The following is a 19,717-nucleotide window of genomic DNA, read 5'->3' as shown; positions in this document are numbered from 1 at the left end:
TATTGCAGTGGAGGAATCCATTTGCAGTTAAACTAGACTATTTCAGAAATACTTCGTAGCAAAAGACACTTCAATGCGTTCAGCAGAAGCAGAGTTTATGGCAAAGATCCCCTTGATCTCCTTCGCGGTGCTCCTGCTCCTTGAATGCCTTGGCCTGCGAAGGCCATGGCAGGGCGGGGCCTGCCGGCAGTGTTCCATGCACATAAAGTCGCACTGGCAGGCAGTTCAAGTTTAATTTGGAAATTCACGTAGACGCCACTATTTCAGTTTTGGCGCGTACACGACGCGCGCAACGTGTAGTTTGGGGTGCTTTCCTCAAACGTTGCGCACCGAGCAGGCTATTCGGGACAAACCGTGGCGGTAGCGTTACGTACACTACGTAGCAGACCGGCGCGACATGGAACTACAGTGCGTATGCACAGCGTTTGCATTGTGCTCTAGAGGGCTTGTGTGCCCGCTCGGGCTCATGTGCTGCAGTCTGACCGTGCTACGCAGTGCGGACCGGCTTTTTCCTTCACCAGGTCGATCGAAGGATAATAGCCACATATAACTTGTGCATTTTAAAGTGCTGTCAGTATCTCAATGCGAAGTGACGCCTATCAATGCGATTAACCAGGAGTGTCCAGGACAGAGCGTGTGCTGGCAAGCGTACGTGTGGTCTTACCGTAAGTTGTCGTGGGGTACGAGACCATTTCAGTGTTCAAAACTAATCAAGACGTGAAAACTAACCTAAATTAGCGAAACGCAACGGTTACGACACTGGTAAGAATGGTTGCCACTGATTAATTCCTACGCGGGCGGGCGCGGTCGAGCGTGAGCAGGGGTGCTATGCAGGATGCGCCGAGTTTCCCGCTCGCACAAGTTTTACCCCAGTTTGCTCGATGGCAGTCAGTGAACGGAGACAGCAAGGAGCGCGCCAGTACAACAGGCAAAAAGAAATCTCGAGATTAAAGCCGCGTATGACAACATGAGCGCACCCTTCGTGGCACAGTGCTTCCGTGTTTCAAGCACAGAAGACTGCCCAACGAAATGCTCTAGCACCGCGTATTGTTGCCAACGTATTAGACAGTATTAGTTTAATGTTAGCGTAACAGCGGGTTAAGGGAAATAGCGTTACCGTTCCGCAAACGAACTTGGCAGAAAGAGAGTTTTAGTATAGCGTGATAGCGTAGTTTACGTGCGGGACACTATTCCATTGCGCTTTGAATTTCGCATACATAGGGCACCTAAGTCTCTGTGTGTGTGCGTCCGGAAAGTGCGATAGGCAGCGCAATGGAAGCCAGGAGCGGGTTGTGTTTTTACTTCACATGTCCGTCGATCTGCAACGAAACAGACAAGCAGTACAAGCTGTCTACCATAGCCTCCGAAATCCTCCCATCTCAGAGGCCATATGCCGTCGTCGCGCCTATCTCCCGACCTTACCGATATGTGGCGCTCACATCTCGGAGAAAATTTCTCTAATTAAGCTTAGGCTCGTTCGAAATGAGAAGCGATCTCGAAAATTCCTCATGGTTAGCCATAACACTCTCTTGTCAAAGTGGCATGAGACTACGCGAGAGCCGTTTACGCAGTCATTTGCTACGATCGATGTGAATTCTACAAAAACAATGCCAAGTTCAGTTCGAAGCGGGCGACCGCGACCGCCGCCATGTTTTACGTAATCTACGTAAACCACGCAAAGACGGTAACGTTAAATCTGAGAAATAGCGTGCGTACGCTAAACGGTATGGGTCGGTTAGTGTTCTGCTCATGCGCATTTCGATCCCAATATTCCGGTAAGCCCGCCATTACGGTAAACACGCTAAACTAAAACTGTCTATTATCTCAATTTAGCAATACCGTTACTATCTCGCTGTCTATCTGTACAGTTGCCGTGAGCCACGCCTTCCTCGGGCGCATCAAGGGCGTGCCTCTTCGGGCGTTATCTTTCTATCCTCGGTCGGATCCAAATAGGGCACATGCGGTGCACTCTTGCACCTACACTTTCCCTCAAGCGCATACGTTAAAATACAACAAATAAAAGAACAAATATTTTCTTTCTTAAACTATCAGTTTTTCCTATAGAATGCTGTAAATTTGTGATGAAAAACTGAGATCGAGTGAATTAATAAATTTTGCACTTTTTTGCCGCGAGTGGCGACAGTGAGGCGAAAGCTTACAAGCGGATACATTCTAGAGGGTCGCACGCATGAGGAAGTTCATACGGTGAGCACTGGCCAGGGACGATGCAGTGCTATTCTCGATAAAGTCAGTCACGACAATGATCTGTCCATTCCCTGTTTATTCGGGGAATGGCAACTCAGCGTCGTGGCATGACTGTTCACAGCAGGCTTTTCATTTTTTTTCACTGAGGCTATTATGGCCACCGCTTTACCAACTAAAAAAATTTAGTGCCCTTCCATTCTGTGAAGAAGGATAACCAGTACTCCGATGAGGCCACGAGACCTGGCCTGGCACTGGGGCGCGGTGGATGCACAGCTGTACGGGCCGCTGTTGCACCGCGTCGCTGTTGCCGAAAAATAAGTTGGGCGTGGCCCAACCGTGGTTGGTGCGCGTAAAAGAGTTACATGCCTCGCGCTGGGCGGGGGCTATGGCTTTTATTGACAAGTGAACTCGTGCTAAACTCGTACTTCGCGAAACCCCCCTCGAGTTTAACTCAGGAACACGGTGGCGGCAAGCAACGCTACTTAAACACTATGAAAGATGAGGAACAGCACGAGCCCGCCAAGCAATCCGGGAACCCAAAGAACAAGCACCGCAGGCGCAGTAGGAGCCCCAATAGAACCAACTGGATTAAGCTCCCAGCAAGAAACCGCTTCGAAAGACTTAGTAGCCCAGAAAAGCAACGTGGTCGAAGAGCCAGCTACAGCAGAGACAACAACCAGAGCAAGAGCACCGTAGCTAACAAGGAAGCTGGAAGAGAGGCCCCACGACTACACCAGAAACCAAGACGAAATGATAAAAAGGCGAAAAGGACCCCTTCAGGAACACTGACAGACAAAAGAAGTTCCCGAGAAGAGCAACGTACGTGGGTGAGTGGTTCGCACCTTTCACCAGCTGCCAAGTCTTCGCCCTCACATCACACCGCTAATCCACACCCTTCCTACAGTCAGGCATTGGAAGCAGCTCAAACATAGCAATCTAAAAGGAACATAATTAGACATCTACCAACAAGTATTAAAGAGAAAGAGTGGGACCCAGGTACACAACATAACAATGAAACGGAAACGACAGAGGTCCTAAGCAGACTAGTTCAAATCGTTGTTGTAGTTACTAAAATGCAGAAAACATTTTGAACCGGCTAGCAGAAATGCAGAAAAGGGATGCTATCATAGAAAAATTTGCAGAGCAAAATGCATTAAAACAGAAAGACAAGAACAAACAGAAAGGACGATTAACCGTATCGAGACAATTCTCAACATGACGAGAAAGCGCACTCAAAACCTCTTGCATTACTCACAAGATGAAACACCTAACAAGGTAGTAATTCCGGACTCGGAGAACAAAAATATCCCCAGGGAACATGACACCCAACATGAATAGCGGTATCGAAAATAAAAGAAACTCTCCAACTGAAAATAAAGTAATAATCTGGCAATGGAACTGCAGAGATTTCAGAAAGAAAAAGACGCTGCTGTTGCAGCTAATTCGAAAGGGACCTAGGCCACCTGATAAAATCATGGTGCAGCAATCAAACGGGATAACAACCATACCAGGATACCAACTACTTCAGCAACCCAGTATTAAAAGGAAATGCAGGAAGGAGACAAATAACATTTACGCACCAGGCCTGACTGTAACTTACGTTAAGAATGAATTAGCGGCGGTACAGCTCGACACGGCAGGGGGCAATACAGAGGAGCAAGAGTACGTAACGATACAGTGCAGAATCCCGAAGAGCACACAGGAAACAATTTTCATAAATGCTTACTGGCTTCCTAACAAGCCAAATAACATTCAGTGGCTCGACAAACACTCAAGGGGCCTAAAAAATACCCCTTTCTCTTAGCAGGGGACTTCAACAATCTAAGTAAAGCTTGGGGATATGACTGGACGTGCGGCACTTAATGGGAGAAAGTTAGAAAGCGTTATTAATAACGTACAGTTTAATCTGTTAAGTGATATCGCGATTGTTACTAGAACCGGCAACAGCGTCGAGAAAGACACGAACCTGGACTTCACATGGTTCAGAGGACCCATGAATGCTGTATGGGAGAATGTATAATGATCGCCATGGGTAGCAATCATTATATCCTTACAACGCAGCTTATAGTGAAAAAAAGACGACCCGAAAACAGAACTTTTAGTAAAACAAAGACTAATATATGGCACGATATGCGAGCTCAACTATTACAGAGAGACCCATGAGACGACTTAGATACTTGGGTAGAAGATATCAAATATGTGTAAAAAAAGACCACTAAGGAAATAGGAAGAGATGAAGATTACCCCTATGTTGACTCCCATCTCTTAAATCTCTGGGACAAGCGCCACAGGTTAATCAACAAATACACAAAGAATAAATTAAACAAAGCATTACGCAAAACAATTCAAAGAATCACAATAGAAGCACAAGATTATGCCCAGGAATTAGCCAACGAGAACTGGCTTGAAACCTGTGATCAGCTTAAGGGGACAAAGGTTACCCCGAAGGTTTGGCAAATATTGAGGACCCTTCTAGGCCAGGCAAAACCAAGGCACGGGATAATGAAACTACAAATGTTGGAAAATAAAAATGCGAGTTTAACTCGAGTTTAACTCAGGAACACGGTGGCGGCCGTAGCAGCCTGTACGATCGCATCCAGCGGTAGCAAGCGTCAATATTATCGTATGGACCCGTTCACGTACATGACCGACGTGGAGTTTCAGCGTGATTTTCACGTTTGCAAAACGTCAGTGCGCTGTCTGTGTGACGAGTTAGGCGAAGGCCCTCTGCGGTGACAGCGTGGCGGGCAAATTATGCTTTCCGAGCACAGATCGCTTTGACTAGGCTGCAGAGAAAGAATTCGTGCGATCGCTTCGGCTCTGTCCGGCTTCAAGCGCTGTGCGTCCACCGCGCCCCAGTGCCAGGCCAGGTCTCGTGGCCTCATCGGAGTACTGGGTTACTTGCAAGGAATTGGAGTTCCAACCCAAGGAGGTTTTAAAACCTTCCTTGTTCAAACCTGACCAACCAACCTGCGAAGCGAAGTGGCCAAATTATACAGGAAGACTCAGAATGGACGACGGGCTGCCCGACAGGTGACGAAAGCAGTTTTCGCAGTTACACTATACCGCTCTACTGCACGGGCAGAGAGGCGAAGGGAATTAATCCGTCAACACGCACAGCCTCGGCCGGCTGAACGTCCACTTCTCCAGGCGGCGAATTATTTGGCTCACGTACTGCGTGTGCAAAAGCGTAAACGTGTTAACGTTTACGTTTTAATGCAGCTGCTCGAAAGAAACATCTTCGCTGCAAGTTGGCCTGGGAATTTGCAAGGTCGCACAAGTATTCTCTCTCATTTTTGTTTTCACTGAGGCGACGTGTTTAGTGAGGACGCAGTCATATTCAGACAATTCAATGCAAATAAAATTAAATTCGTTGTATGCTAAATGTTAAACGCTACTTGCTAACTCTATGCGGCGTCCAAACATATCAAACATAGGTTAGATGATACTGTGTGGTGCATAAGAATATGCGGATGTAAAAGAGGGTTTAAAAACTCAAGGAATTCGTTTGAGTGCCTCAAGTGTCACTGCAGATGCGAAGTGCGAATAATATCCGGTCTTGCAGGAGAGGTCATATCTTTCCTTGTCGAGAAAGGTTCAGCTGCCGTTACACAATGCACACATGGCAGGATTGCGCGCAACGTAGAACGATACGTTCTTGTCCATGCATGTCCCTTTTCATAGACAATAGAACACATGACAGGATGGAGTCGCCCACGAAACGCTCGATATTATGCCCATTTTTTATCACAATCACGTTTTCAGTCGCAAGTAAGTAAAGGTTTATTCTTAGTCGCTTTTTTACTGGAATGATGAGTTCACAAATATATAACACTAATCAGTATGACATCTGCCGATATTTTTATGCCGTTGTGGACGACTTTCTCCTTACGAAATGATTTGATCATTTATAAACTGCTTCCGGTATACTGCCACGACCACTTCCGTACAGTTTATCCAAACAGTTACTGTACTATAGCCAATGCTGACATCGTTATATTTAATGAGACGGTCTGCAGCTAATGCTTACTGAAAGAAAAGTATTTTGAGCCATACTTGTTGCGAGCAGTTTTCGAGCCATGTTTTCGAGCTTCTGCTAGTTATTTACCAACTCCTCGCGATTCCTGATCACTGCCGGTAGTGCTCCTGTTCTTTTATTTGTGCTTTTCGCCACCTCAGCGATTTTGTTTTAACTTATTCGCCGTGTTCTGTTGCCCTAGCTTCTTAGTAGGTTTAGGGTTACACGTTTATGATCGCTACCGAAGCTGTCCTTGTTCAAATATCTTTATTACGTCGAGTCGTTCACTTACCAGTCGATACATAACTGTTTGTTTCCAAATATTTAGCTCATCACATTTGTGCTCCCTGCTGCGTACTACATGCTTCAGTTGCTCGTACATGTGCGGCCGTTTAATTGTTATAATCATAATGGAGGACCGTTACAATCCGTACTCGCCGCAGTAGGGAAGTCGTTATGGCCTTGTGCTGCTGAGCTCGAAGTCGCCAGGTTCCATCCCGATCGCTGCGGCCGCATTTTGATGATGACAAAATGCAAAAACACTTATGTACTTCATTTCGGCTTGGGTAACGAAGCTCAGGAAGTAAAAATTCATACGAAGTTGCCCCGACTAGGGCCTAATTAATACTAACATTGTCATTTTGGCACGTAAAGTCACAGATTCTAATTTTAATTTAAAATCAGTATCTAGCATGCGCATTCATATGTGGCACCAGTATCACCTATTCCGACTTTCTGAACTTATTTATATCGCTTCCAAAGCCGTGAATCCAATCTTCTGTGTGCTGGCTACAGGCCGCTGGCTGCGGCCTACTTCATTGCGCGTTTGGCTAGTACGGGACACAGACCGAACACCATTGCTTCATTGCCATCATGCTATTGTTAGGAATCCTTCCTTACCATGTGCACGTCACACTTTTTTCCTTTTTAAATGCCTAAACATTTCTATCCCCTTCAGTCACGGTGTACACATTTGTGTACGGGACCTATTACTGCCATTTATGAGCGGTTGTGGGAAGGAATAAACCATAAAAACTACTCTTAGGGTAAATTCAACGTTCTCCTTAACTCAAGTGCCTTCATTTTACTTCTGAGGGAAATCTATCGCTACCGAAGATCGGTTTGGAGAAGGCACTGCAGTGTTTGCCTAGAGGTGTGACGTGGGAAGTTTCTGTAGCAATTGCGAAATAATATTTTTTATTTCTAGTAATGCTTCCAGCCAATGATGCTTCCAGCTGCAGGGCTGCGCACCAGAGCTGCTGGCGCGGCACCCTGCAGTACTTTGCTTTCGTTATCAATGCACCCTGCGCCGCCGTGCGCCCCAGCTCTTGTCGGCGCAGCGCTGTCGTTTTGCTTGCCGGATCAAGTTTCATAACACTGATAGTGATACCGGGCTGCGTGAATATGAGCAAGTGACACAATGCTTACGCATAATTAGACAACTCCTAGGGGAGTTTCTGCGTGAATTGTTGACCCTGCTCTGATCTCTGCGTGGTGATATTGTCATCATCACGCCGTAGTCGACATACTGTCTTTGTCATCATATTGTTCACATTGAGTCGTCGTCATAGACTCCTCGCTATGCTGTCGCGGTTGTTCCATCGTTCTCATTCTGTCGTCGTGATTTCAGTGTCGTCATCCTATTGCCTTCAAGCTTTTGTCCCCACGCTGTCCCTGTGACTCCATGGTCGTCATTACGTAATCTTCATTCCACCTTCGTCATACGGTTGCCATCGTGCCGGCGTCATTACATTGTCGTCACACTGTTGCCTTCATGCTGTGCTTGGCATGCAGTCATTGTCATGCAGTAGTCAATATGGCATCGTGTTCGCTGCATTGTCTTTAAGCCGTCGTCGTCATACCATCTTAATCATTCGAGCACCGTCATCCCTCCATGATCACCCTTCCAGCGTCGTCACATCGTTGTCACTCCAGTGTTGTCATGCCATTTTCGCAATGTCGTCGTCATCGACATTCAATTGTCGTCATCCAGTCGTATGGATTCTAAAGGCGCCATCGTATTATTGTCACGGATGATGGTAGGTGATGTTCAGTAAAACATTTCATGTTAGTAACTTCGTCATTCGCCTGCATTTGAATGTGCCGCACAATATCCTGCTAGTAACCATTCTGCATGTTTACGTGGCACATTCTAAAAGTGCTGCTACCATGATCCAAATCAAAGTGCAACCAGCGCAGCTAGCGCTCGCTAAAATGCAGCCCGTCATCTAAACATGTGCCGTCACAGTCCGCTTAGTTCACTTGCCGTTTGATGCCAATGAATGTAAGTGAAATGAAGACCTTCGAGATGGGGCAGCACCTGGGTGTCGGTAAATTGCTCGTATGCCATGTTCAACCATGTGAGTGATATCTAATCATCACCGTTTCCTCAGCTGATGTTCTCTTGAAGTGCTGGTAATAAAAAGATTATCAGTTATTCACCAGCCTAGCAGGCTTACGATGATTGCCTGATGGTATATTTAAACATTATTTCGAAATTTCATCGCGATTCGTTGAAACGGACTGACGAGTGACCAAATATATGGTCGGGTTATGAAACAAATGAAAGGAATGCTTTGTAGATTGGTAGTATCAAGTAGCACGTTAGCAGTTTAAACCGCAATTCCATTTTTTATTCGGTACAGACAGCTGTAATGAGCTGCAGGCCACGGTACTCCACCATCAATGTTGATCGGGTCACTGGAGCCCCTACATAACAGAAATTGGCGTACGTAGCTTGCCTACATGACATTTCTGTAAAAATGTCTTCGTTCTATTTTGTGCGCAATGATTCTCTTTTCAATGCGTATTGCTATTTGTGAAAAGCTGACGTCTGCACGACACGCTGCGCTCGCGGGAACAATGCCACAGCAGCGGGTGGCGGCGTCCATTGTAGCGTGGCGGTGGGTATAACTGCTTTTGTGTCGGATTCGAACATGCGACGTTCGAGTCTTTTCTAAATTGTGCTTTGTGCTCTCTTTGTCTGGCGCAAAACACATTCAGATCGCGTTGGCTAGGCTCCTTGAGTAAAGGTGTGTCCGCATTGGCAAACGATTACCATAAACATGACTCGTGTTGGCTTGGAACATACAAGGTTTGATTCAAAATAGAAACGCAACTTATTTATTATTGTAGAGATACACTTTCGCGAGATCATGACACACATGACGACGGTTAGAAACATATCACTAACAAAATTTAAAACATTGAGGAAACCATCGATGATACTTGTCAGTGAAAGCGAATTGCCGAACACTTTTATAAAACTATTCGATTTATTAAAGAAATGATGCGCCTAAACGCTTACATTAGATGGAACAAGGACGTTTAGGCAGCGTTTCTTCTTTCATTGCGTAATTTCGTAGAGCAGAACCGCTAATCGTAACACCTGTTGTGGGTGCTTGAGCCCTCTTCTTCAGCCGCCATTGTTGGAGAAGACCACGTGAAAAGAGGAGGGTAAAATTTTTCGAGCGCTCCGCCGCAGCATCTACGCCCCAAATCTCTGGTGTGAAAGTACGTTCCGAGAAGGCCGGCTATTGCTTACACGCTCAGCGATGCTGGGTAGGGGTAGCTTGAACTGAGCCGAGCTGTAACTTGGCATTGTGGCCCATTCCTTGAGCACAATAATAATAATAATAATAATAATAATAATAATAATAATAATAATAATAATAATAATAATAATAATAATAATAATAATAATCAATCAATCAATCAATCAATGATTTATTTATCGTGCCCAGGAACAACCGTGAGGTCTGGGTGCTGGCGCACGTATACATAGAAAAAGAAATACAGCAGGGGAGTATCAGTGAAAAAAAAAAACAATTAATAAAAAATAACAATCTTGAAAAGTGTACATACATGTAACCGAAGGCGCAAAATGCATACATAAATCAAATAGACAAGGGAAGTTGAACAATATGTGACACTAAGACACAACAACGGAAAGCTCAGAGCAGAACAAAGACATAGAGTTGAGAAAAATATCAGCAGGGGACAATATCAGCAAATACAACAGGGGAATATCAGTAAAAAAAGAACAATGAATAAAAAATTAACAATCTTGAAAAGAAAAGTGTACATTCATGCAACCAAAGGCGCAAAATGCATACATAATAAAAAGGAGGAGAAGGGAAGTTGAACAATATGTGAAACTAAGACACAACAACGGAAAGCTGAGAGCAGAACAAAGACAAAGAGTTGTGAAAAATATCAAGGTCATGAAAGTGGGCATTATAGAGACTCTGTATTCTATGGACGGTTGAGTGTTGGTGGTGACAGGCAGCAACATGGAAAGGTCTGTGTTCTCTGGTGATTTTGCGCGGAATACGAAATGTGATACAACTGAGGAGTTCGGGGCACATGAGGATACCGTGAAGGAGTTTGAAAAGGAAAAGCAGGTCAGCACGATTACGTCGGCAGCTAAGTAAGGGCAATGGCAATAATCCAACAGTGCTAGAGCAGGGCCCAGAGTCCGTGTTAGCAAAGCGGTGATGATATATGCTTAGAAACTTTTTCTGGACCCGATCTATAATGTCACTGTTGGATCTAGAAATGCCATTCCAGACGACCAACGCGTATTCGAGTTGAGGAAGACCGATTGTTGTGTACAACTTGCGGAACGGTGTAGGGGAATTGAATTCTCTCGACAGTCTGCAAACAGAGCCAAGAGTGCGCATGCCCCGCATTGCGACGCGTTTAGTGTGAGCTGAAAAGTGTAAGGTTGTATCAAAAAGTACACCAAGATCATTGATCACACGGACCTTACACAATGGTACACAATCTACTGAATAAGAAAAAGATATGCTTGCTGTTTTGCGGGTGAAAGTCATGACTTTGGTCTTAGCAGCATTCAAGGTGAGGTTATTATCTGTGCACCATTTAGAAAAAGAAAGCAGGTCAGACTGCAGGATGCCTAGCCGTCATCAACAGTGTGAATTGCCTTAAAAATCTTTATGTCATCGGCATATAGGAGGAATGAAGAATGCCGAATGGCGGAAACAACGTCATTAATAAAAATTTTAAAAAAGGAGTGGTCCTAACACTGATCCTTGAGGAACGCCGCTGGTTACCATGTACGATGAAGACGTTTGGCCGTTGACGTTAAAAAAACATGATCTACCAATAAGATAACTCCGCAATAGATTTACAATTGACGAGTCAACACCAAAGTGCGTAAGCTTGATGAGAAGCAGTGAGTGGCTTACCACATCAAAAGCTTTACTGAGGTCGTAATATATGGTGTCTACTTGCCCCCTTTGAAGTACCGGCCCGGAGATATGTGTCATGAAGCTTGCGAGATTTGTGATAGTAGAGCGGCCGGTGAGGAATCCATGCTGATTCGGAATCAACGTGTTCTTCACAGTACAAGACAATACGTTGTGAAGAGCAAGCTAAAAAACCTTAGACGTGGCACACAGAAGAGAAATCGGGCGATAATTTGAGACATCGGTTTTACAGCCAGACTTAAATACAGGAAAAACACGAGCAGTTTTCCACATGTGAGGGAAGGTGGAAGTATTCAGAGAGCTATTAAATATAGATGTCAATACTGGGGCAAATATACTGCCGTACGCTTTTAAGATTGCGGAAGGGATGCCATCAGGACCGCAAGATAGGGAAGGCTTCAAGCGCTTAAGGCATTCGATGATCAGCTTTGCATCAAACAACACAGGACTAGATGTAGGAGCCGTTGTGTGCTGCTGACTGACACCAGCGTTGAAACCTGAAGGCTTATATAAGGAAGAAAAATGGGCAGCAAAACAATCCGCGACTGCTTGGACTTCTACTCCACTAGAGTCGAGCAGGCGAAAACACTCTCCGCGATTACTGGTACGCCTTGCGGATATACTTCCAAAATTCCGCCGGCCGGTCGGAGGCGCTCTTTTCCAAGAATGCAATATATGCGTCATGATCCCGCTTATAGAGGCGTTTGCAGAGAGTTCGAAAAAAGCGGAATTCTTCTCTCCACTCATTAGGCACAGGAATTCTGGATTTACGGTGCGCGCGATCTTTACGCTTTAGGGCAGTTATAAGTTCAGCTGAGAACCAATTGGGATACTTAGAGTGCCTAGGACTGTACTGAGGAATGTATTGGCGCATACCGCTCAAAACAAGCTCTGCAAACTGATCTATTTGGTCATCAACATTAGTTTTATCTGTGACCAGGGACCAATCTCTGGTGGACAAGAAGTCATACAAGCCAACATAATAATAATAATAATAATAATAATAATAATAATAATAATAATAATAATAATAATAATAATAATAATAATAATAATAATAATAATAATCAATCAATCAATCATTTATTTATCGTGCCCAGGAACAACCGTGAGGTCTGGGTGCTGGCGCACGTATACATAGAAAAAGAAATACAGCAGGGGAGTATCAGTGAAAAAAAACAATGAATAAAAAATATCAATCTTGAAAAGAAAAGTGTACATACATGTACCGAAGGCGCAAAATGCATACATAATAAAATGGAGAAGGGAAGTTGAACAATATGGTGAAACTAAGACACAACAACGGAAAGCTGAGAGCAGAACAAAGACAGAGAGTTGTGAAAAATATCAAGGTCATGAAAGTGGGCGTTATAAAGACTCTGTATTCTATGGACGGTTGAGTGTTGGTGGTGACAGGCAGCAACATGGAAAGGTCTGTGTTCTCTGGTGATTTTGCGCGGAATACGAAATGTGATACAACTGAGGAGTTCGGGGCACATGAGGATACCGTGAAGGAAAAGCAGGTCAGCACGATTACGGCGGCAGCGAAGTAAGGGCAATGGCAATAATCCAACAGTGCTAGAGCAGGGCCCAGAGTCCGTGTTTGCAAAGCGGTGATGATATATGCTTAGAAACTTTTTCTGGACCCGATCTATAATGTCACTGTTGGATCTAGAAATGCCATTCCAGACGACCGACGCGTATTCGAGCTGAGGAAGACAGATTGTTGTGTACAACTTGCGGAACGGTGTAGGAGAATTGAATTCTCTCGACAGTCTGCAAACAGAGCCAAGAGTGCGCATGCCCCGCATTGCAACGCGTTTAGTGTGAGCTGAAAAGTGTAAGGTTGTATCAAAAAGTACACCAAGATCATTGATCTCACGGACCTTACACAATGGTACAGAATCTACTGAATAAGAAAAAGAGATGCTTGCTGTTTTGCGGGTGAAAGTCATGACTTTGGTCTTAGCAGCATTCAAGGTGAGGTTATTATCTGTGCACCATTTAGAAAAAGAAAGCAGGTCAGACTGCAGGATGCGACAGTCATCAACAGTGTGAATTGCCTTAAAGATCTTTATGTCATCAGCATATAGGAGGAATGAAGAATGTCGAATGGCGGAAAGAACGTCATTAATAAAAATTAAAAAAAGGAGTGGTCCTAACACTGATCCTTGAGGAACGCCGCTGGTTACCATGTACGATGAAGACGTTTGGCCGTTGACGTTAACAAAACATGATCTACCAATAAGATAACTCCGCAATAGATTTACAATTGACGAGTCAACACCAAAGTGCGTAAGCTTGATGAGAAGCAGTGAGTGGCTGTGATGAGCAGGTTCTTGTTTGAAGGCAGGTCTCTGAGGCAGAGCCTCAGAGGACCGAATCAAAGGACGAAGCCGTTGGTTTTAAAGAGCAGAACAAGACATTTAATATACCCGTTAAGATGGAAAGTAGGAGAAATTAAGGGAAAAGCAGAAGTAATAAATAGAAAGGAGGACACAAGAAAAAAAATCCAAGTTAAACACCACACAGAGCTAGGGCTTGGCATAGGTGATAGCGCGCGTAACACAGTTCCATGTGGAAGGGTGGCGGCAAGGCGACGAAAGAAGGCGGCGTTCGTCTCACCAACGTTTCGGCGTCGCTGAGCGATGGGCAGGAAACCCGAGCGTAGCAGCGCTGGCTTGTAGAAGGCACGCTGGCGGCGTGGCGGCCCGGACAGTTAGTTGGAGGCGGCGTCGTGGCCAGGCAGCTCGGTGCAAACTCAGGCCCGTGGCCCAACTGTTTGCGTTCTGCCTGCGGGCTCACGAGTTCATCGACCTCGGGCAGCCATCCGTGGTCGGGTGGAGTGGCGACGTCTGGGAACTGGCTGGCAGGAGGCCCCGGCCAGGTGAAGTCGTGGAGGCTCGGGTCCGGAACCCGACGGCCTGTCTTCAGCTCCCGGTCCGGTGGTCGTCCTTCGTCCGGCGCCGCTTCTCGAACTCGCCCTTCTCTTCGGTCACTGCCTCGTTTTTCTTCCCTCTGGCCCGTGTGTCCCTTTCGGATTGGTCACCTTCGGGCTCCGTGGGCATCGGTCATTGGCCCCCGTGAGCGCCGTGGTTCTTTCCAATTGGATGGCGCTTCGTTTGTTTCTTTGTTTCTTTGTGCCGCGTGTTCACGCGCCGGGCGGTCTTCGGTGTCGTCGTTTTCCAAATTCGCCTCGGCGCGCGCTCTCCTTGTCGTCTGCTCCTTGTCTCCAACCACCGCACCTTGTCGCACACTACAAATATCACCGTCGCGCACCACCGTCGCGCACCACTGCACCGTGTCGCGCACCACACATCACATAAGCCCCTTTTTTATAAAGTTTTCTGAGGGAAAACTGCCGCTTAGTGCGGGACACATTTCCCGTATGCTCGGAACACCACAGTTATTGTCCGTTCACGAGTTTGCACTATTTATGGCATAGTTCACGTAACAAACACATTTACACATAAAGGAAAAAAAATAACACTGATTCAGACAAAGCACAACAAAAAAAAATGTGACATTAAAGATTAATAGCATGGTACTGCGATGATACGACCTTGCTTGAGTAACTGCAAGATCAAGAGGGGTCGGGTTGTAGACCCCCCTGTATTCTACTCATGTAATCCGCCCCAACATTTTCGGATCCCTTGATATGTTCTACATGAAAGGTATATTCTTGTAGAGCTAGACTCCATCGCAATACCCTGCTATTAAGGTGCTTTGCTCGTGACAAATATTGCAATGGTTGGTGATCAGTTTGAACTATAAAGTGTGTTCCGTATAAAAATATGTGGAACCTTTCTATAGCCCAAACTAATGCCAAGCACTCGCGCTCAATTGCTGAGTAGTTTTGCTCTCGAGGCAATAGCTGACGGCTAGCATATGATACGGGGTGCAAAACTTGATTGTGTTCCTGCATAAGGACTGCGCCGATGCAAGTGTCGGAGGCGTCACTGCGGAGTATAAACCCGCGTTTAAGATCTGGAGCCTTCACTATGGGTCCGGACGCTAGCGCCTGTTTGAGCGTTTCAAAGGCGGCTTCTCTTTCGGCGTTCCAAGAGACCTTGTTCTTTTCCATTTTCTTGGTCATTTCCGTTAGCGGCTGCGCCTTCTCTGCGTAGTGAGGAATTAGATCCCGGTAGTATCCTGCCAATCCGAGAAACGAACGTAGTTGTTTCTTAGTCTCGGGTCGTGGAGCTCTTGCAATCTTCGCAATTGTGCTCTCTATCGGCTGAATTGTCCCACCTCCGAGTTGATGTCCCAGGAAAACTATCGATCTTACGCCAACCTCACACTTCTGAGGCTTGATTGTCAATCCAGCTTCTCGGACCCTGTTTAACAGGCAATGGAGGGTTTCTATGTGTTCCCTCCAGGTCATGGTAGCGATGAGGACGTCATCAATGTAGTGGACTACATTTGGAATGCCCTGGAGGAGAATTCTCATTAGTCGAGTAAACACCGCAGACGCTGTCTTGATCCCGAACGGCATATAGAGGAAATGGTAGTGTCCGGACTGAGTGGAAAATGCTGTTTTCAGACGTGAACCTTTGTCAAGTGGGACCTGCCAATATCCTTTAGTAAGGTCAAATTTGGAGAAGAATCTTCTTGTGCCGACCTCAGCGAACATCACGTCTGTCCTTGGTATCGGTTCTGCGTCTGAAACCAAGACGTCATTGATGCGACGGAAATCAATGCAAGCACGGTAGCTCTTGTCGGGCTTCTTTACCAGCACCAAGGGCGAATTATAAGGAGAGTCGGACCGTTCAATCACCCCAAGCTGCAACATATCTTGCACTTCTTTCTCGACTACTTCCTTCATTGCGAAGGGTAGTGGATATTGCGGAGTGTTGATAGGTTCAGAGGTTGTTAATTGAAGACGACACTCCAATAAGTTAGTTTTTCCGGGCACTTCGGAAAAGACGTCTTTGTGGTGGGTTAGAAGTCCGCGTAGCTCCTCACGTTGGCTTTCCATGAGCTCATCGCCCACCTTTATCGCTTCTGTACCACAGCCTTCATTGGCTTTGAAGACGGGTACAGGCGCGTCCGTCTCCTCCTCCTCCTCCACTACGACAAATGATGCGGACTGTGGGGACATTTCTGGTTGGCGCTCTTCATAGCGTTTGAGCATGTTGATGTGGAACAGCTTGGTGGTATGTCCCATGTCCAGCCAGTAGTCAAAGTTGCCTTTCTTTCCTGTGACCAGGAAAGGCCCCTTCCAATGCATCAGTAGTTTGTTCTCCGTCGTGGGAAGCAGGATAAGGGCACGGTCTCCAACTTTCAGATGACGAGTCCTGCTCCCGCGGTCGTAGTATTTCTTTTGGCTCGTTTTAGCTCGCGACAGGTTCTCTTGCGCCAACCGTAATGTCTTTTCCAGGCGATCTCTAAGGTCTAAGACATACCCATATGTTGTCTTGACCTCTTCGCAAAGGTGGTCTCCGGTCCACAACTCCTTAAGTAGACTGAGCGGGCCTCGGACGTGTCGACCGTAGATCAACTCGAAAGGAGAAAATCCCATGCTGGCTTGAGGCACTTCCCGATACGCAAATAGGAGGGGTGCTAGTAACCGATCCCATGATTTTGGTTCCTCTTGGCTTAGTTTGCGTAACATTTGTTTCAGTGTGCCATTAAACCTCTCCACAAGCCCGTTACAGATGGGGTGGTAAGGCGTCGAACTAAGATGTTTGATAGCCAGCAAGTCATTCACCTCCTTCATTAAATCTGATGTGAAGCACGAGGCCTGATCGCACAGTATCTGGTGCGGAAACCCAATGCGAGAAAACATCTCTATCAATCCCTCGGCCACCGTAGCCGAATCGATCGACGGTAGAGGTATTGCGTCTGGATAACGGGTGGCGAAATCCACCAAAGTCAGTATATATCGGTTACCCTTCGTTGATACGGGCTTTAAGGGTCCGATAATGTCCACGGCTACTCTTTCAAATGGTGTGTCGATTAAAGGCATCCGCCCAAGAGGTGCCTTGCCCACCTTGCTCTTAGGGTACGTCCGCTGGCATGTGTCGCAGGAGCGTACGTATCTTCTGACGGCCTCTTGGACTCCCGGCCAATAGAATGACTCTAGAACGCGATCGGTCGTTCTCTTCATTCCTTGGTGCCCCGACATGAGACTCTCGTGCGCTAAAGTGAGCACTTGGCTACGTAGTCTTTGCGGCACTACCACCTGTTGGGTGACTTTGCCTGAGGGCGGCCGGTAATAACGATATAGCACTCCCTTTTCTACTTCGAATGAGTAGGACGTCGACCTTTTCCCGTGGAAGGGTTGACCTACTTTGTTCCAGCAAGACTCTAAGGTCTTGTCCTCCTTTTGGGCTGTGCCGAGATCCTTTCGATTCATCCTCAAGGTGCTGATATCGATTTTAGATAAGTTTGGCCGTTGTTCTTGGCTCTTGATGCCGACCAGCAGAGAACCCGGGGAATCGTCTTCTCCCTTGGTTCGTTTTCCATCGGCTATACAGTGGGCGGTGGACTTTCCCATCAACCTCTCCTTCCACGTTTCATCTGGGTCATGAACTTCCCGAGCTCCTGGTACATTTCCGACGATAATGTCATACAGCGGCGCTGTCATACATTTGACGATCGATGTACCCGAAAAATAAGGAGAATGAATTTCGACCTTTGCCTCGGGAACCGTGATGTTGCTGCCATCTGCCAAGAACAGCGTAGCAGTGGTACCTGTAAGAGCTTCGTCCGGTACGAGGGAACGACGTACTACCAGGGTATTGCTCCCTGTATCTCGCAGGACTGAAGCATTCTGACCGAAAATTATGCCCTGTAACACTGGCATCCTGTGATTTCCGGCCTTTGGGTGAGTTCTCACCGAGCCAGCAACGTCCTCCTCTTCTTTATCGCCCGGCTTGTTAGCACCTTCAGCCGGGTGCCCCTTCGGCGACAACAAGCAAGACGTCTTGTTCACTGGGCCATCTTTCTTTGTGCAGGCTTTTATATCATGGCCGGGCCTACGGCAATACCCACAATAAGGTTGCCTGGGCTTAGATCGGCATTCGGATGGCCTATGACCCAATTTGCCACATACGAAACATCTTATTGAAGCTCTCTCGGATGAACTTCCGCTTTTCTCCGGAGGGTTAATGCTTTCTGTTCTCTCACGGAACAAAAGCAAGTTGGGCTGTCTTTGAGCCTCTAAGAAATTGTCGGCAGCCTCCGCCATGTCATCAAGCTTACTATAGCTCTTCTCACGCAAGAAAAGCGCTAATCGGTGATGACAGTTATTTAAAAACTGCTCCGCCACCAGTAGGTTGCGAACTGCCAAATACTCTTTTTCGGTCTTGGACATTTCAACCCATCGATCAAAGAAGCTCAATAGCCTAGTCGCGTACTGCTTCCCAGTTTCGCCATCTTGGGGTTTACTCTGTCGGAACTTTTCTCGGTAGCCTTCCGCCGTAAAACGAAAACGTTGGAGCAGCGCCAACTTGGCTTTATCATAGTTGAGGGAATCTTCGGGCGACAGACGTCCAAAAACCTTTAGGGCTTCTCCGCTCAAGCATAAACTTAAAGCCGTGGCCCACTTCTCTCTAGGCCATTCTTGTCCGGTGGCGACACTCTCGAACCTCTTTAAATAGGCATCCAAGTCGTCCCGGGTTTCGTTGAATCCTGGTATTAGACTGTGAGGATTTATGTTGAATGGTGGACTCCATCCAGGCCCTCGGTCCACCGTCCTTGTCTCTCTGGCCGCATCCGTTTCAGCCATTCTAAGACGCAACTGAAGCATTCTTTCTTCCGCTTCCAACTGCCGCTGACTTGCCTCTCCGCGATTGCCCTCAGCTTCCGCAACTTTCAGCCGCAACTGCAGAGTTCTCTCTTCCAATTCAGTCTGCTGCTTTTTTGCTTCGCGTTCTGCAGCCCGCTCTTCTCGCGCTCGCGCCTCCTGCTCGTCGTACCACGCTTTTAACTCCGCCCCTTCAAGCCCCATGCGCTCCGCTAAAGCCAATAACTCTCGTGGGCTAGCCATGGTGTTACGCTCTTAAACTAACAACCCAAAAAAAAAAAGAAAAAAAACAAACGGCTTCGTACTGTCCAGCGGACGCCAATTTGTGATGAGCAGGTTCTTGTTTGAAGGCAGGTCTCTGAGGCAGAGCCTCAGAGGACCGAATCAAAGGACGAAGCCGTTGGTTTTAAAGAGCAGAACAAGACATTTAATATACACGTTAAGATGGAAAGTAGGAGAAATTAAGGGAAAAGCAGAAGTAATAAATAGAAAGGAGGACACAAGAAAAAAAAT

At 46.5% G+C, this 19,717-nt stretch overlaps 1 protein-coding gene across 1 annotated transcript in view; it reads right to left on the bottom strand.

Annotated features, from left to right (window-relative positions):
• The window catches only part of LOC125939922 (uncharacterized), a 351,427-nt gene extending 333,579 nt beyond the window's left edge, over positions 1-17,848 (bottom strand). The window contains exon 1 of the mRNA XM_049655455.1: positions 14,454-17,848. Within this exon, the coding sequence (XP_049511412.1) occupies positions 15,038-17,812 (2,775 nt within the window). The 5' untranslated portion in view covers positions 17,813-17,848 and the 3' untranslated portion in view covers positions 14,454-15,037. The remainder of the gene's footprint in view (positions 1-14,453) is intronic.
• Positions 17,849-19,717: the final 1,869 nt, after the last annotated feature.

The sequence above is a fragment of the Dermacentor silvarum genome, chromosome 1 (assembly GCF_013339745.2).
Source record: "Dermacentor silvarum isolate Dsil-2018 chromosome 1, BIME_Dsil_1.4, whole genome shotgun sequence".
In the NCBI taxonomy this organism is placed as follows: Eukaryota; Metazoa; Arthropoda; class Arachnida; order Ixodida; family Ixodidae; genus Dermacentor; species Dermacentor silvarum.
Note: the sequence above shows the minus strand (reverse complement) of the source record. Positions and strands in the feature narration are given on the sequence as shown.